The 19,005-nt window shown below is 38.5% G+C and overlaps 1 protein-coding gene across 1 annotated transcript in view; it reads left to right on the plus strand.

Moving 5' to 3' along the window:
- The first annotated feature begins 9,995 nt into the window (after positions 1-9,995).
- The window catches only part of LOC140243793 (17-beta-hydroxysteroid dehydrogenase type 6-like), a 30,610-nt gene continuing 21,600 nt past the window's right edge, over positions 9,996-19,005 (plus strand). The window contains exons 1-3 of the mRNA XM_072323462.1: positions 9,996-10,122; positions 12,328-12,554; positions 13,858-14,116. Of these exons, the coding sequence (XP_072179563.1) occupies positions 10,004-10,122; positions 12,328-12,554; positions 13,858-14,116 (605 nt within the window). The 5' untranslated portion in view covers positions 9,996-10,003. The remainder of the gene's footprint in view (positions 10,123-12,327; positions 12,555-13,857; positions 14,117-19,005) is intronic.

The raw sequence follows: 19,005 nt of genomic DNA on the forward strand, positions 1-19,005 counted from the left end.
TCGAAGAGCCTTGAAAACAGCAGAGTCATACGTAAGTAGTTTCAATCCACAGTAATGATTGAAATCTCTGGAACGATTGATATATTAAATAGTATCAAATATGTTATCCTGCAGCATCGAACTTGCTTGCTGTTCGCCCAGTATGATAACCTGTTAGTTCTTATCTGGCACCCGGAAGCTAAGCACCTCATTTTGTCTAGACTTTCAGCCCTGGATAAACTTGGTTTGAATCCGGAGCGCGTTGTTTTTAGGATATACTCCATAAACTATCTCTTGGAGAACGTGCAGAAAAGAAAAGTAGCAGTCAAGGGAATTATTGACTTTAGCCTATCCTTCACTGTTACAGCTCCTGACACATGGTTACGGCAAACATAATCATCTTTATCTTTTGGAGAGTATATTTTATACTGAAATAGACAATTGATTTAACTGTATCGCTGGTATACCTTGTTACTTTTATGTTGTTTTGAGGGAAAAAAATGAAACAAACTTTGATGTGAATTACATTTAATGTAACTACTTTTGCTTAGATTATCCGTCTCTCCATCTACCCCTTCTTCCCTCTTCCTCGCTGTCTGTCTGTCTGTATAATATGTTCAAAGTTCAAATTTTATTTCATATTTCCATTTCTCAATGATGACATTACAAAATTATTGACAACAAAACAAGAATACAAAATATATACAATCATGTCTTTTGATCGTAGAAGAAAAGAAAAAGAAAATATACTTGACACAAATGTACAAGGTCATATTGTGTGAAAATGTCACTAGTAAGTATAAGAAATATGATGGGGCCTACATAAAAGCTTTAAAGCTTGTAAAACTGTAGGTTCCCGAGTTCATAGGCATATAATTTTACACGGAGAACGGATATGTTTGTCTTGACCAACTAAAATTACACAAGTACAAAAAATCGATGAGTAATAAACTAATGAACCACATAGATATCGCACAATCCAGACTGCATACAAATCTCGCAGTGTTTGAATAACAAAAATGCTATATTATTAAAAGATGTATCGGTACCATGAAATAACTTGAATGACTTGGTGCTGCGGACAAGGACAAAAGACTGGGAGCATAAAAGGGTTGCTAAAAACTTGGTAGTGTGTATCCACTAAGTAATAACTGTTTTAATTTGCGTTTGAAGGTGAATAAAGATAAGGAAGAAGTGATATCTAGAGGGAGATCATTCCAATATCTGGGTCCAGTAAATATAATTGTTTTCTTTGCAAAAATAGTGCGAGTACGGGGAAGGTGATAGGCGTCACTCTGGCGAGTGGGATAACAGTGGATAGAACGATTCCTTTTGAACATGTGGATAAAAACAGATGGTAATTCATTAGTTGTTAGTTTATACATGAAAATTCCGAGATTGTAATAGAATAGGTCTGGAATTTTCAGAATTCTGTTTTGATGGAAAAAACAATTTGTATGGGCAAAATATCCGGCGTGGTTTATGATTCTTATTGCACGCTTTTGAATACGGAGAAGGGAATCTAGTAATGAGTGAATTGCATTTCCCCACGTCAAAATTCCATAATTAAAGTGTGGAGATATTAAACAAGAATATATACTCTGCAAAATATGAACAGGAAAGAAATGTTTGAGCTTATTCAAGATTCCAATATTTCTAGACAAAATTTTACTTACAAAATTAATATGAGTTTTCCAGGATAATTCTTGGTCAATCCAAAGCCCTAAAAACTTTGTATTATTAACCTGCTTTAAACATAAATCATTTATTTTGATATCATATGGAACAACATTCAAGGAATTACTGAATACCATATAATGAGTTTTTTCTATGTTCAAAGATAATTTGTTCGCATAAATCCAGGATTGCACAGACCTAAGCTCAGTATTCATCATATTTATTAATGCATTAGGGTCTCGATGTGAAAAAAACAAGCTAGTGTCATCGGCGAAACAGATAAATGACAAAATTTGCGATGATTTTGGAAGATCGTTTATGTATAAGATAAATAAAAGTGGGCCCAAGAGGGAGCCCTGCGGGACTCCACATGAAATAGGCTTTAATTGCGAATCATGGCTATTGATATTAACAAATTGCTTTCTTTCTGTTAAATAACTCTTAAACCATTCTAAGGGGGTCCCGCGGATTCCATAGTGACACAATTTATAAAACAAGATTTCGTGATCTATCGTGTCGAAAGCTTTAGAAAAATCAAGAAAAACTCCAATTGTATGTTCAAAACTATCTATAGCATGAGCTACCTTGTCTATAAAAGTAAGTAAAGCATGGGTTGTGTTGTAATGTTTTCTAAAACCAAACTGAGAATCTGACAGAATGTTATGATTTGTGAGAAATTTTAATAATCGTGTATAAACCACCCTTTCAAGAATTTTAGAGATTGAAGTCAGCAAAGAAATTGGTCGGTAATTATTCACCAAATCTTTCTGTCCCTTCTTAAAGATAGGGACAACTTTTGCGACCTTCATCTTATTGGGGACTTTGCCATTAAATAAGGATTGATTGAAAATGTAGGTAAGAGGAGTAATGATTTCGCTTAAAACATTTTTTAAAAGAAAATTTGTAATTCCATCATATCCTGAACTTTTTTTATCATTCAAATTCTTAATAATATCTATAATTTCTTCTTCAGCAATAGGTTCAAAAAATATTGATTGAGAATTCCTATTACCTAAGTATCTATGGAATTCAATTGATGATTTCGGGATTTTACTGGCAAGATGTGGACCAAGAGTTGCAAAATATTCATTGAAAGATTCCGCCATAATGACCGGGTCGTTAATCTGGCGGTCGTCCACTGAAATATATTTAGGAGAATCGGTATTATTTTTATGTTTGAGCGCCTCATTAATCACCTTCCACGTACTCTTCACATCAGATTTATATTTAACAAACTGTCGGGAAAAATAATTTCGCTTGGCTATACGTATTATGGATGTCAATATATTCCGATAACGAACATATCTCAATTTGTTTAAAGGGGATGGATCTTTACGATACTTATGAAAAAATTTATTCTTGCGGTTAATGGACCTGAGAAGAGATTTTGTAACCCATGGTTGTCGTGGCACTTTTTTATAATTAGAATGGTGAGGTCTTCGGAGAGGAACACAAGAATCATAATTAGCGATTAAAATATTCATAAAATTTTCAAAGGCTAAATCAATGTCGCTTTGACTGTATACGGTGGACCAATCCTCTGAACTTAATTTCTCCCTAAGTTTATTAAGGTTGGATTCAGACATTACACGAATACCTGAGTTGTGGGTGTGAGAAACATTAGCAGTCATAAAATTGGACACAAGGGCGTAAATTGGAAAATGATCAGTGACGTCAGAAACTATAATACCAGATGTGATGTTAGAAAATGAGTCATTTACAAAAATGTTGTCAATAAGAGTAGATACATCATCAGTTATTCGAGTCGGTTTTCTTATAAGGGGAATAAATGATTTCGACAACATAAGGTTGAGAAAATCTGCGCATAAGGGATTATCACTGTAATTAAGGAGATTGAGATTAAAATCACCCATGACAAAACATGTCTTACTGTCAAAATAAGTGTTCGAGATAAGGCCGCAGAATAACTCTAAAAATTCAGCAGGATTTGAGCTTGGGGGTCGATAAATCTCCCCAATTATAATATTACCTTTGTTTGGAGTTTTGACCTCGATAAATACACTCTCAAATGTATCTGACATCATATGTGTATGTGTGTGTGTGTGTGTGTGTGTGTCTGTCTGTCTGTCTGTCTGATTCATTCTCTTATGCCATGCCCCCCCCCCCTTTCACACTCACCTGTTACTTGGCTTTCTTATATACGTTTCCTTGTTTGCGTTTTCGGTTGTTACTATCATTATGATGTTGTGTAGCTTGGGAGGAAGAAAGAATCGTCCAGCATAATCGGAATCGATGGCAGTGATGCTACTCAAGGATTTTTTTTTTTATCTTCTTATACACAATATCTTCGTGGCTGTTATCGAGATGTTTAAAGTATCATTATGTGAGTAAACATTCTTCGAGACTAAGGAATATGATTCATTATTAAACATTAAAAACAGAAACAAGTCTGTTTGGACTTTAATTAATTGATTCATTCATTCATTCCTCATTTATTCATTCTTTTTTTCATTTCCAACTGAAACGTAAAAATATTTTACAGAAATTGAATACATAGATAACATCACAATACACGATAAAAGACAAGTTTACAGAATAAGTACGATATACGGAAATGCTGGAAATGGGGAGGTATGAAAAAAAGCAGTGCTTGTGGAGTGCATTCGCCCCACACGTAATGACTTCATCATCATGTGATTATGTTAAGGATGGAATAAGAAATTCTCATCAAAGATATAACTTTAACACCCTGTTTAACGGGGACCCAATTAAATGCTATTTAAGGTAGCTTACCACGTTTCCAATTATAAAACTGACCCGATTTCGCTCAGAGTCGCTATATAGTTTATATACCATAAATGTCATTCTTCAACAATACAATAACCCAAACAACAGCAAAATTGTTTCTTGGGGAAATAGTAATTGTCCTCCATGTTTAAAATGTATTATACGAGGTTATAGGCCTACTTAAATTCGAACACCTTGAGATTCACACGCTTTCACGATGGTGGCAGGGTTAATGTCTTGACTTGGACTGCGGTTATGTGTATAATATGTCAGCTATATAATATTTTATGTCATGTACGTGGGGAAGAATATTATACAATGAATATATACGTATGTCTGAAATGCATCGGGTTATTTATGTCGGTTCATCTAATATCCTATATCACTCGTGTGATACTGTAAGCATATTCTTGAAAGTAAAGCATTCAGCATGTAGAACATTGCACGTTACTCACCTAGTGTGTACATGTGACACACAATGGTAATGATTACACAAAACTAAAATGATTAAAATGTTGTCAATAACATTGTTATCTATGTCACAACGAATAACAGATATAAAACGATCATTTCGATTGCCATCAGTAGTGCGGTAATGGTTGTGTGTGTGTGTGTGTCTCTCTGTCTGTCTGTCTGTCTGTTTTACTGATATTCGAGCTTGTCATTATTGAAAATTCGAATGTAATTCTTCAAGTTGTTGATTTCAAATAACAAGTCTCACAGAGACTGTAAAAAGGACCTGGCGTGATAAGAATTGAGGTAAAAACTAGTATTCATAACCGTAATTATGAAATATTATGCATATTTCATGAAAATAGTGGCAACAAAAGTGAGTACACCATGTGTAATATTTGCATTGAAATATGATCAAATCTGGAGTTTTATGGTCCCAGCATTTGCCATAATTTTCCTTAGCATAAAAAACATGTTAATATTACATGGTAGTGACCTTGAGTTTGTGTTCCATGTATGTAACTGCTTTTCTGAAAAGTTAGCAAGGGAGTCAGTTGCATGTTCGATGATTTCTCCCGACCACACTAGTCACACCAGTATAATGCAGAGAGGAATACAGGAATTAAAGTGAGTCAAACCCTGACCACTCCAAGAAGTCATCAAACAGGAGTGAAACACAGATAAAAGAATGCAGAGGGGCATTAAAAGGCAGTGCCATGTCATATCAACATGTGTTTTGTGCTATGGAAAATTATTACCAGTGCTGTTGACCATAAAACTCCAGATTTAACCATGTTTTCGTGCAAATATTACACAGGGTCTACCCACTTTTGTTTCCATTATTTTCTCAAGTATGCATGATATTTCAAAATTAAGGTTATAAATACTAGTTTTCTGTCTTAAGTCATATCATTCAATGTCATTTTTACAATCTCTGTGAGACTTTTGAGATAAAACAAACAATTTAAAGAATTACATTCAAATTTTTAAATGTTCACATGGAGTGTACTCACATCTGTTACACATATATATATATATATATAATCTATAGATACGAACGATGCGATGTACAATTGATATATATATATATATATATATATATGTGTGTGTGTGTGTGTGTGTGTGTGTGTGTGTGTGTGTGTGTGTAGCTTTGATATTTAGATAAACGGCAATTGTTTTCAATTACTTGTCACATTGAGAAGACTCGTCTCAGCCATACCATTTTATATCACGTGGGTTTTCTAAAGTTCAAGATGATTATAAATAGGCCTAACTCTCTGCACATTGCTCTCGGCCAACATATAGTTCATGATTTAACCTCAGGTTAACTTTGATAATTTATGTAGTTTTTGAACGACAAACTTAGTTGGGACCAGTCCTACTTATTGACAAATTGTCCAGCGTCGATTTAACTACACTTAATTAATAAGTGTTTTAGCAGTGCCGTGTTAAAAAAGATATATATATCACTGGCATACATTGAATAAACTATAGGACCCTCCATTATATTCCTACTAGTAATTAAATGATTGGTGAAGAGAGTATAGCGGAAAGCAGTATAGTGCATAAGGCTCGTGAGACATATGGACAATCATTGTAGGCCACACACGTCCCACTTCGCGAGACGTGGTCTACAATAACTGGTATATTATTATTTGAAAACAAAGTTAATACGGCCGTGCACTGACATGGATCATAATACGAGGTGCTGCGTTGGACAAAATTCGTGGCGATGCCAGGGATGTGAGGTGCTCTCAGTAGAAACACGCTCATAGAGATGACCTCAACACCGCTCGCACACAACGTACCGTTCAGCGACTTGCACAAGTTATGCATCCCGCGTAAGTTCAAAAGTTCAAGTTCAAAAAAGAAAAAGAAAAAGAGGCTTAGAAAATGGGTTTCGTTCCAGCAACACTGGCACTACTTTCTGAATGCGGAAATGTAATGTACACGAAAATGTGTTCAGCAGGCGTTGTGTGATATGCTACTGCGAATCTGTTGAAAGAACACAGCCGTGTAGAATGTACAACCTCTCCAACAGACACATATCGCTTTTAACGCTTGCAAGGTAACACATTCTCCGTCGAAGGAAGTGTCATTTTGGAAGGTAAAGTGTTCCTCAATAAGTCATTGTCTCAAATCGTGTATCTATAGATCGTTAAGCTGTGTACCATAAACACCAACCGAGTCGCCCGACGGTCAGTGTATGGATATGCAGCAGTGTTGGGCTCTTACAGCATACGAGCATACGATATAATGTCATTCCTTTTGATGAACCCTCGATACTGGTTGGTTGAATATTTGGAGCATACATTCATAGATTTCCTTCAATAGTTTAAAGATAGTGCTAAATTTACCTCATACTACCCAAACTGCTTCAGAACCACCCGAGATTAGAGAGCAACGAAATAGCTTTCTTTTAGTTCGCAGCGGTACGTATTTTGTAGGCCTTCTGTAAACCCAACTATAAATACCTGGCTTTCATCCACTTTACTCTCTACGGATAGAGATCAGCAATCCTAAAGCGTTTGACCCTTGTCCTTACTGTATGTGATGTACTGCTCAACAGAATAAGCCGAATTTCCATAGTGTTCTCTCTTGTTCTGAAGCACAAAATGGCGAAACCGCTCTTATCACTTCTCTTATCGCATTCGTGAATAAAGCTTCAATAGACAAAATCAATGGTTTGGGAGGGTGTTGCCTTCTCATTACTAACTCGTATGCCCGCGTATTCATTCCCCCCCCCCCCCCCCCGAAAACATGTTTGAAACGTCTTTAAAATCCAATGAGAAAAGTTGTCCCTCCACATCGTGCAATAAGTCAGCGTGGGATTATAACCCATGTAGCTTTACGTATCAGATGATAACATTGCCTATGTATAGTCGCCGTTACAGGACTGACATTTTGGCCAAAGGTTTCCCCCACAACATTAAATCTATTATAATTATTGTTCTTTAAGTACAAGTTGTAGACAACAGAATTCCATTTCTCAAATCAAAACCAGGAACAGATTTCGTCATAATTATTTTCAATGTCAACTATTCATTGCTATGTTAGGCCAAGTAAAAAAAGAAAGTAGTTCTCGTCCGGGTTTTTTGAGCAAGGCGATGAGGGAGGTCCTTACTATTTGATATCTTACTATTTTTTCGAGGATTGTCAAAATGAAAGTAATATGTGTTTCTCGTCCGGTAATTCTGAAAAAGGTAACGAGAGAGGGCTTTACTATTTTCTATATCCAAATTATGAAATGAAATATCACTGGTAGCTGTGTTATGAGAGACCAGGTCCCATGTCTTGCCTGCACTCTGTGCATTTTCAAACAAATAAATATAAAGTACCATACTTGAAATGAAACTTCATGCATGCAGATATACATTTGCTTTTTCTTTCCACTACAGATGTCAAGGGAAAATGACCATCTTAAAACTGGTATTTAGTGTTGTAATGGCATTTCTGATACCAGTGTACTTGCAATTCTGATGTATTGTGCTATTAATTGTAACAGGTATAAAACATGTCTTTCAACAAATGTACGACTGAAATAAATTCCATGATAAATTCCATGATATTCAAAACACTGCTTTATTTATCATTGGTGTTTGTGACTTTTTGTGTCCACATAGCTGGTATGTATCTGCATTTCTTCACAGTATATTGTAGCACATTCAACTGGAAACTGGCTTGTACAATTGCAGATGGATGTCAAAATGATACTGATATGGCATTATAGCATTAAACATTTAAAGATGTTTCTTCATGTTCTAAAAAGACATTTGATAATCACTCATCATTTGGATGATGAATGATTGTATACCACACTACAGATGATACGACTCACGGCCGTGTCCGTGAATTTACATCGTAAAGAAAAGTATCCCGCAGAAATACGAGACAAACCAGAATCCGTGGAAAAGTTATTTATTTTGTAGATACACCCATTTAATAATTCTACATTTGCTGGAAAAGCGCATTCATTTTATCTTCAAAATATAACAATACAGTACATCGCCGTCAGATGCAACGTTACAAAAGCAGAGTGTACGGGCCTCTACACAGCTACAGACACGCACACTTTGCCAATAAACGGTGCGGCACGGCCACTGCATTTCTATACCGTACCTTCCGACACTGCACGCACATGCACATAGTCACAATGACAGGAAAATGTATACAAACTCCATACAATCCTCACAAGCATTTGTACAGTACAATTCATCCGCTTAAAATATGAGAAACGGGGAAAAATACGAACAATGCGCGAAATACGCGTGGAATATCAGCGATTGTTCGCAAAAATGTTGCCGCTATCGCGTTCCGAGTGCGCTGTACATCACAGCCCAGACCCGCCCGCGGCCCGCCCATCCAACTACAGTTCGACTGCTTTGTGGAGCAGTGTGAAATGCATGCGTTATTACATACGCACTACAGATGCTACAGCTGTACTACAGCTAAGTAGAGGACGCAAGGCGTAATTAGAAACGAGACATCACCATTGGTAGGTGAATGTTATTGTCAATTTCTTTTTTTCGGCGGCCGAAAAAATAGTAAATATCAAAAAAGTCGATTCGGCAACTGAAAATCGATGCGGGCGGGGAGCGGGCTGGGACGAGAATTATGAATTTCTTGGTATTTTCAGCGCCATTTTGAAAATAGTAAATAGTAAAAAAATCGATGCGGCGGCCAAAATCGATGCGCGCGAGGACGAGAAACTTGGTTTCTTTTTTTACTTGGCCTTACTTCAAACTGAAATATCTACGGGAAAATTGCACTATAGTGTCTTACTGTACCTACACATGTACACCTTTGAATATGTTAATGATACCCACGTTACCACGTGATAGATGACGGTTCTCTTTTTTTTTTTTTTCCTTTTTTTTTTGGGGGGGGGGGATAAATGTCCTATCTTTTCGTGAAGGAATCGACTTGGATGACCTATTTCAACATACTATCAATCAATCGTTCAATGTTATTGCATAATGATAATATACCGTAATTGATAATTCTATATATTTATTCGTAACCATACAATGGTACAGCTACGTAGCTATAGCGCCTACGCATATATTTTGACGTGTTCAATATGTAAATGAATATACTATTTCATGTATTGCTCCATTTTGATTTCTCAGCAGTTTTCGACCAAACTATGGAAGTTTCCATGTGGGGTGTGATCATCGCTGCCGCCTTCACGGCCGCAGCGATTTTCATCTTTCGTCTGCTCGAGAGCCTGCTCCGGTCTCGTCTCGTGACGAGAATCACGGACAAGTAAGTTTTGAATGATTAATTCCATGCCACATTGTGTAGCATGATACGTTGAAAAGAAGCTCAGTTGCCCCCCCCCCCCCCAAAAAAAAAAGAAGAAATATAATCAAAAAGCACAGAGGAAGAGGATGAAAAATCCAAATGTCTAAAACATCATTTATATTATTTTGTTGCACAGCAAGTGCTCCTGATGTGCAAACTGTAGGAATGTCGCGTGTGGATTATATCTCCAAATTTCATGAAGCGTTGGTGAATTTCTTAGAAAAGAAAAAAGTAGAGCAGGACTACGAAAGCATTGAAATTGAAGAAAGCAGAGTACAATGGGCATTTTTTTTTCATGTTCTGTTGATAGACGACTGAATGGTATAACTGTGAGTGGAAGCTATTATGGCACTCCCTTTAGGGTTATTCGAGACATGAGGAACAATTAATAAATTATTTTAGATGTTAACATGCAAAGTTCACACCAGTTTGAACTACGCCTTGATAATTTGAGTCAATTGATCAATTGAATATACCGTAATTGTCGAGGTTTCCTCAAAATCCGGCCTAAAAGTAGAACTTTATGGAATTTTAAAGGGGCCCTGAAATCCAAATGTATGTTGATTTGTGTTGATTTATGATACCCTCAACATCACTTTTGCGGTGAAACGAATATCTAGAAACATTCCATGTATTTTTAACGATTTTTTTTTCTTTTTTCTTCAGATTATTTGGGAACGTTCACAAAAAATCCTTCCAAACCAATATTCTTGAGATGACCTCATCTGTCAATAACTATGACCCCGTTTACAGTGCGGGGCCGGGCTCGGCCGAGCCTCGCAATTTTGTCCGTTTACACTGCTGGGCTCGGCCGCGCTTTTAATTCAAACCTTTCAATATTTTGTCGTAGTGGCGCTCTGCTTGTAAACAAACGCAATTTGGTATAGCCTGGTTTTCAGACCCTTTGCCAACTGGATTCCGTGGCGACGAAGTCGCCGTTCGGGCAAAGGCCTTTGCCGAAGGAAAAATCCTTTGCAGGACAAAACCACCTTAAACTATACTAGTTTTCCACGTTGAGGGGGTTAATATCGTGAATAGCGAAATAGTATGGGTAGAGGGTCTGGAAGCCAGACTAAAATTGGCCGCGCATTTGGCCCAGTTTGCGTTTACACTAGGACCCTGTTTACAGTGCGAGGCTCGGCCGCGGCTCGGCCGCGGCCGTGCCCAGCCCCGCTTCAGTGTAAACGCGCAAAAGGCCAAATGCGAGGCCAAAATTGGCCTCGCATTTGGCCTCGCTCTGGAGGTGGTCTCGGCCGCGGCCGAGCCGCGGCCGAGCCCGGCCTGTTCTTGGTGTAAACGCAAACTGGGCCAAATGCACTGCCAATTGCGCGGCCAATTTTAGTCTGGCTTCCAAACCCTCTGCCTGTATCTTTCGCTATTCAGGATATTAACCCCCTCAACGTGGAAAACTAGTATAGTTTAAGGTGGTTTTGTCCTGCAAAGGATTTTTTTCCTTCGGCAAAGGCCTTTGCCCGAACGGCGACTTCGTCGCCACGGAATTCATTTGGCAAAGGGTCTGAAAACCAGACAATACCAAATTGCGTTTGTTTTCAAGCAGAGCGCCACTACGACAAAATATTGAAAGGTTTGAATCAAAAGCGCGGCCGAGCCCAGCAGTGTAAACGGACAAAATTGCGAGGCTCGGCCGCGCAAGTGAGGCCGGACTCGGCCGCGGCCGAGCCGCGGCCGAGCCCGGCCCCGCACTGTAAACGGGGTCCAAGAAGAGGCCGGGCTCGGCCGCGGCTCGGCCGCGGCCGAGACCACCTCCAGAGCGAGGCCAAATGCGAGGCCAATTTTGGCCTCGCATTTGGCCTTTTGCGCGTTTACACTGAAGCGGGGCTGGGCTCGGCCGCGGCCGAGCCGCGGCCGAGCCTCGCACTGTAAACGGGGTCTAAGCTAAAATACTGAAATGTTTAACAAAAGACATTGGAATGCCCCTTCCCCTCGACTCAGCATAACTTGCATGATCCCTCGCCATGTCTTTTGTTAGTCACATTAATATCATAGAAACATGCAAGTTATGCTGAGTCGAGGGGAAGGGGCATTCCAATGTCTTTTGAAGACCATGAAGACTGCCATATTTTCGAAGCAGCGGGTTGAGTGACAGCGTGGCGCTAATTTTCTTCTTATTCATACCTTTATACATTCCATGTAAATTTTACCCAGGTACGTTCTCGTTACCGGCTGCGACAGCGGGTTCGGCAATCTTGTGACCAGGCAGCTCGACAGCCGCGGCGTCCACGTCTTCGCCGCCTGCCTGACGTCCAAAGGTCAGAAGGAGCTCGAGGAGAAGACGTCGGAGCGGGTGTTCACCCTTCGCCTAGACGTCACCGACCACGAGAGTGTCGAGGCCGCCTTGCGATTCGTAAAGGAGAAGCTTCCCAAAGGCAAAGGTGGGCATCCGGCGTGACAGGATTCGTAATCGATTCAACTGAGGGGGGAAAAAGGAACACCAAACACACACACACACACACACACACACACACACACAAAAGAACTAACAGAAAAGACAAAGAATTGCATGTTAACCTCATTAGAATTAAAGGACAAGTCAACCTTCATATACGTGTGGATTGAGTGAATGCAATAATATTAGTATAACACTTCAGTGAAAGTTTGGGGAAAATCCGACAATCCGTTAAAAAGTTATGAATTTTTGAAACCGTGCCTGCACAATCACTGCTGGATGAGAAGACTACTACAGTGTATGATGTCACATGTGTACATCGATATAAGGAAAATAAAAAGAGAATTTCACAAAACTTTACTTTTTGAATAAAGTGCACATTTCTTCGACTTGTTACTGACACATGTTAATGGTAATATCATTACCCTGCCTTCTGAAAGAGCGAAGTCTAGTGTTATTTTGTTATGTGAGAAAAGTGAAAATATGTTGAATTTTCTTTATACTTTCTTATTATCGTTGTACACGTGTTACATCACAAGCTACAGCAATCTTTTCATCCAGCCATGGCTGAGCAGAAACTTAAAAAAATCATAACTTTTGAACGGATTGTCTGATTTTCCTTAAACTCTCATTGATGTGTTCTACTAATATTGCCGCATTCACTCAACCCACATGTCTGTGAAGGTGAACTTGTCCTTTAACTAGGATTATGAAGAGCAGGAGGAAGAAGAGGAGAGTGAGGAGGAGCAGAGAAAAAAACAAAATAGCAGAAGGTGGAAAAGAATTGGAATAAAAAAAAATGACTCAATAGGTTGTACTGAAAATCGTAAGACTGAAAGATGAAAAAAAAAGATGAATGACAGGAAGAAAATTATGATCACGAGATGGAAGAAGGGCAAATCAAGAGAAGACAAGCTCTATATCTACGGTTCTAGCAATTATTTACACATTATTGTGATTATTCAATTTTCTCAACAGAGATTAGCTGCCGAGAGAAAAGGGATGGGGAAAGAGCGTTGACGAGCAAAACCGATTATTGTTATTATTATTGTTGTTATTATTGTTATTATCATTATTATTATTATCATTATCATTATCATTTTATCATTATTATCGTTATTATTATTATTAGTAGTATCATTATTATTATTATTATTATTATTATTATTATTATTATTATTATTATTATTATTAATTATTATTATTATTATTATTATCATTATCATCATCATCATCATAATCATTATTACAACAAAAGAAAGGGACTCAAACGACTTTTTTTCCCGCAGGTTTGTGGGGTCTTGTGAACAATGCCGGCATCGCCCACAACCCTGGCCTCATCGGATGGTGCTTGAAGGAAGACTACGAGAGCACCCTCGGGGTCAATCTCACCGGCGTCATCGATGTCACCATCACCTTCTTACCGCTGCTCAGGAAGGCTCGAGGTCGAGTTGTCAACATAGCTAGCGCCCTCTCTCGAGTGGCTTTGGGCGCCGGCGGGTACGCCGAATCAAAGTACGGCATACAGGCCTTTTCCGACACATTGAGGTACGCCGTGGATTTTAATTTGTTTTGTTTTGTTTTGTTTTAAGAAATTATGTTTATGATATAATAACAAGAAAACAGATGATTGATATTACAATGACTACAACAAAAACGCGTACAAAACAAAGATCTTACTTTTCTTTATTCACTTGGAGGAACTATTCAATTTAAAATAGTTGTATGCTTCTAACATCAAGTCAATCAGTGTTAGATATGACTCCTGTATAGTTCACGTTTATTTCTAAAACTACGCATTAAACCATTTTCGAGTACAGTAACTGCATGGTTAACTGCTTGAGTGGAAAGGTGGTTCTTGAATTTACCAATGTTGGCCGGTGGTAGATGGAAGACAAGATATGGAACTTCTTTAAAAGCAAGTCCAGCAAGGATTTCGATCGAGGGATGAAGGGAGGGATAAAGTAACAGAAATGGTTGCATTGACAGTCCATAATAATGCACACTGTTTCCCACTAGCAGAAGATGTGCTAGCAACATTAGTTTTTTTTTTTTTTTTAAGTTTCTTTGTTCACAGTCAAAGAGTGACGGTGAGTTGGCTCAGTCGGTAGCGCGTCTGCCTCACGATCACGCGGCCCGGGTTCGAACCCCAGTCTGTACTGAGCAATGTTGTGTGTAAGCATACCGTCCCCTCTAGCAAGAGGCAAAACACTCTGTCTCTTGGATATGACATAAAATGGAGGTCCCGTGTAAATAGTGAATGGTCACGAGTGCAATGGTACGAGATTTCGCACGAGGTGAAAGATAGAGGCGCTCTATTCAACGAGGCGAAGCCGAGTTGAATAGTCAGCCGAGTTGAATAGTGCGCCTCATCTTTCACCGAGTGCGAAATCTCGTTCCATTGCACGAGTAAAGACCATACACTATTTGATTTATACAACGTCCGACAAGTAGACCTTTTTGGTCTAAGTAGGCTTAGAAGTCTATAGGGCCTATATGTATGAAAAATATAGCCATACTTACATGTGGATCCACTGCGATTCTCTTTCTATCTTGTGCAATCAGTGTATATACAGGTCACAGCTATACTAGCGCTCATGAATACACGTACACTAGCACTACGTAGGCCTACGTACGCGCATGCATGTACCGCACACGTACCTGCGCTAGCTGCATGCGATCCTCAATTTATTATGCAACACACAGTACACGCAGTATACGAATAATTTATGAGTTGTGAGTGCATAGGGCACGAATATCGCGCGAGGCGCGAGATAAGCCACTGGTCTATTCAACAAGGCGCGTAGCGCCGCGTTGAATAGACCAGTGGCGAATCTCGCGCCGAGTGCGATATTACGTGCCCCAATGCACGAACAAAATCATAAATTATTCGTTTTATACAACACCTTGTCCACAATCACAGTACTAAATCAGTGACCGCCAACTCAGGAAGGCCCAAAAATAAATGTAACAATTAGGCCGAGAATTGTAAACCACCCTGTGTACTGCTTTCAAACACTCGTCATGATTCGACCGCACAGTCACAGGAATCACAAACTCCGCAGGGTCTATACCCATTCTACACTAACGTTAGATCGAGTTAGGCCTGACTGTTAGGCCGATCTGAGATGTCGGTAGATCTAGGAGTAGGTCTAGACTTTGTCTATTTCCGAGAATGATTTTGTATAAAGACACAGAAAAACTAGACTTGGAATTTGTCAACACTGACAAATTAGGTGATCCGATCTAATTGGAAATCAACGATTCAAATCCTGATCCCAATAGGCATGGCCATAAATGTTTCATCTGCGTTTAGGGGATATTTGCCGTGTGATGTTTGGATTCTCATTTAGAAAAGGGAGTCAGACCTGCCATCTTTGGTACCGAATTCCGTATACACTAACGAAGATACAGAATGAAGTATATTTGACCTTTGACCCCACTTTCCACAGCCAAGATGGCATCTGAGCAAAAAGTAGTTATTTTGTGAAATGATCCTTGTAACATGGTCTTTGCGTGTGCAAAATATGGGAAAGATAGGACAAGTATTCACCAAGATACAGGATGAAACATTTATGACCTTTGACCCTAATTTACATACCCAAGATGGTGTCCGATCAAGTAGTTGTTATTTTATGAAATAATGTACGTGACATGAACTAAACATGTGCAAAATATGGGGGTAATAGAGGCTGTTTTTCTTGAGTTATTGCAAAGAAAGTTGCAGAAAGAAAGAAATATCTCAATACATCGAAGATAAGCTTTAATTTCAACCAAGTTTTTTAGCATGATCCAGACATCGTATGAAAAAAACAAAAGGCACGTCACGATAGCGCAAAGTCTCAGCTACAACATATTAAAATCTGGGAGAAATTCACTGAAGGGTAAGTGAGCTAGTGCTCGATAAAGACAATCATGTCAATTTTCACATCTAGAAAAATTCCCTCCCATAGAGATAACACGTCATAACGAAGATAAAGAAAGAAGTACATATGACCTTTGACCCCGATCTGCACAGGCAAGATGGCATCTGAGCAAAAAGTGGTTATTTTGTGAAATGATCCTTGTAACACGGTCTTTACGTGTGCAAAATATGGGGAAGATAGAACATGTATTCGCCAAGATACAGGATGAAACATTTATGACCTTGACCCTAATTTACATACCCAAGATGGCGTCTGATCAAGTAGTTGTTATTTTATGAAATAATGTACGTGACATGAACTAACATGTGCAAAATATGTTTTTCTTGAGTTATTGCAAAGAAAGTTGGAAAAAGAAAGAAATATGAAAATACATCGAAGATAGGCTTTGATTTCAACCAAGTTTTTGGACGTGATCCCGATACCGTATGAAAAAATGAAGGGCACACTTACGATAGCCCAAAGTCTCAGCTACAACATATTAAAATCTTAGAGAAATTCACCGAAGCATAGGTGAGCTAGTGCTCGAAAAAGATAGTCATGTCAATTTTCATTTCCAGAAAAACTGCACTCCCATTAAGATAACACGTAAACTGGTCAAATTTGACAAGATTACTTTCAATCCAATATTACGTGGTGATGTCGTCATCTAATCAAAATGTTGTTATATATTAATGAAAGAGCATTTAGTAAGCTGCAACATACTGAAATCTGGGTGAAAATTGGCCAAGGATAAGTGAGATACGCTCGAGTGAACTTGTAATTTGATGACGTCATTTTGAAAATTTGCTCTTTTTATTTTATTAAGAAATTTGATATCTTTTAATCATTTTTCCAGCATCGCCAACCCATGAAATGACATGTACAACTCATCAGCTTTCAGAATATGTAAAGAAAATGGGGGGTCACCGTCCATCCTGACGAGTAAAATCGGATTTAAAATTGGCGGTTTTTTGGCATTGTTGCACTGTATATCGCCATTGACGCGCGCGCGGAATTTCAACTTTGACGGGCCCGTATGACGTCATATTGAGTCGGATCGACTTGAAACTTGGTAGACATATTCCCTGACATTTCAGGCAGGCGATAAGTGTGAAAAAACGGGAAATTTCTATTGCATATGAGCTGTGCGTGCGTATATGCGCGCGCGCGTACGCGTCCGTAAAATTTTTTCAATTTTTCAAAAAATGCTCTAAATGGTCTGAAACGTGTGCAAAAAAAAAATTGAGCTCGATTTGAGCATACAAATATTTCAACGCGCGCGTACGCGCACGTTTTAAGGTATAGATGAATTTTGAGAATATGAATAGAATGCGCTTGACTTGAAATATATGTGACGTAAATTTCATTGAAAAATTCCATTCCATTAATGAGATATGATTGAGAATGTGTTTTCATATAATGACGTCATAGTGACGTCACGGTCGACTGATCACTTTGATTTTAGTTCGATTGCCGTCTTTGGGAGACGATACATATATGGTATAAGTTTGAAATTGATAGGAAGAGGACTTTCTGAGCTAATCGATGCACAACTTTTGGGGAGAAAGAAGAAAAAGAAGAAGAAGAAGAAGAAACTAGACCCGGAATTTGTCAAGACTGACAAATTAGGTGATCCGATTTTTTTTTAAAATCAATGATTCGAGTCCTGATCACAATAGGCATGACCATAAGGTTTCATCCTTGTTTAGAGACATTGGCCGTGTGATATTTGGATTCTCATTTAGAAAAGGGAGTGAGACCTGCCATCTTTGGTACCGAATTCCGTATACACTAACGGAAATACAGAATGAAGTATATTTGACCTTTGACCTCACTTTGCACACCCAAAATGGCGTCTAAGCAAAAAGTGATTATTTTATGAAATGATTCTTGTAACATGGTCTTTGCGTGTGCAAAATATGGGAAAGATAGGACATGTATTCACCAAGATACTGGATGAAACATTTATGACCTTTGACCCTAATTTACATACCCAAGATGGTGTCCGATCAAGTAGTTGTTATTTTATGAAATAATGTACGTGACATGTACTAAACATGTGCAAAATATGGGATTGATAGCCATTGTTGTTGTTCATCTATTGCACAGAAAGTAGAAAGAAAGAAAAATAAAGAAAAAATTATGTTATTTTATAGAAATTTGAAGGAGAAGCATAAAAAAATCAGAAAAAGATAAAGTAAGGAAAGGGAGATTAAGATTAATTAAAGAAAAAGAAGAAAAAAGTGTTTAAAAAATTTTAAAAAAATATTGGCAGGGGTGAGCCTCGAACCAGGGACCTTAGGATTACGAGTCGGATGCGCTACGCAATGACCTATTTCATTCTCCATAGGCCCTGTGTATTAAGCAAAATGACGCTGCATCGAAGCCTCGTGCCATTTTCAACCAAGTTTTTCGACGTGATGCCGACATCGTATGAAAAAATGGAGGGCACACTTACGATAGCCCAAAGTCTCAGCTACAACATACTAAAATCTGGGAGAAATTCACCGAAGCATAAGTGAGCTAGTGCTC

This window comes from Diadema setosum, chromosome 20 (assembly GCF_964275005.1).
Source record: "Diadema setosum chromosome 20, eeDiaSeto1, whole genome shotgun sequence".
NCBI classification, from domain to species: domain Eukaryota; kingdom Metazoa; phylum Echinodermata; class Echinoidea; order Diadematoida; family Diadematidae; genus Diadema; species Diadema setosum.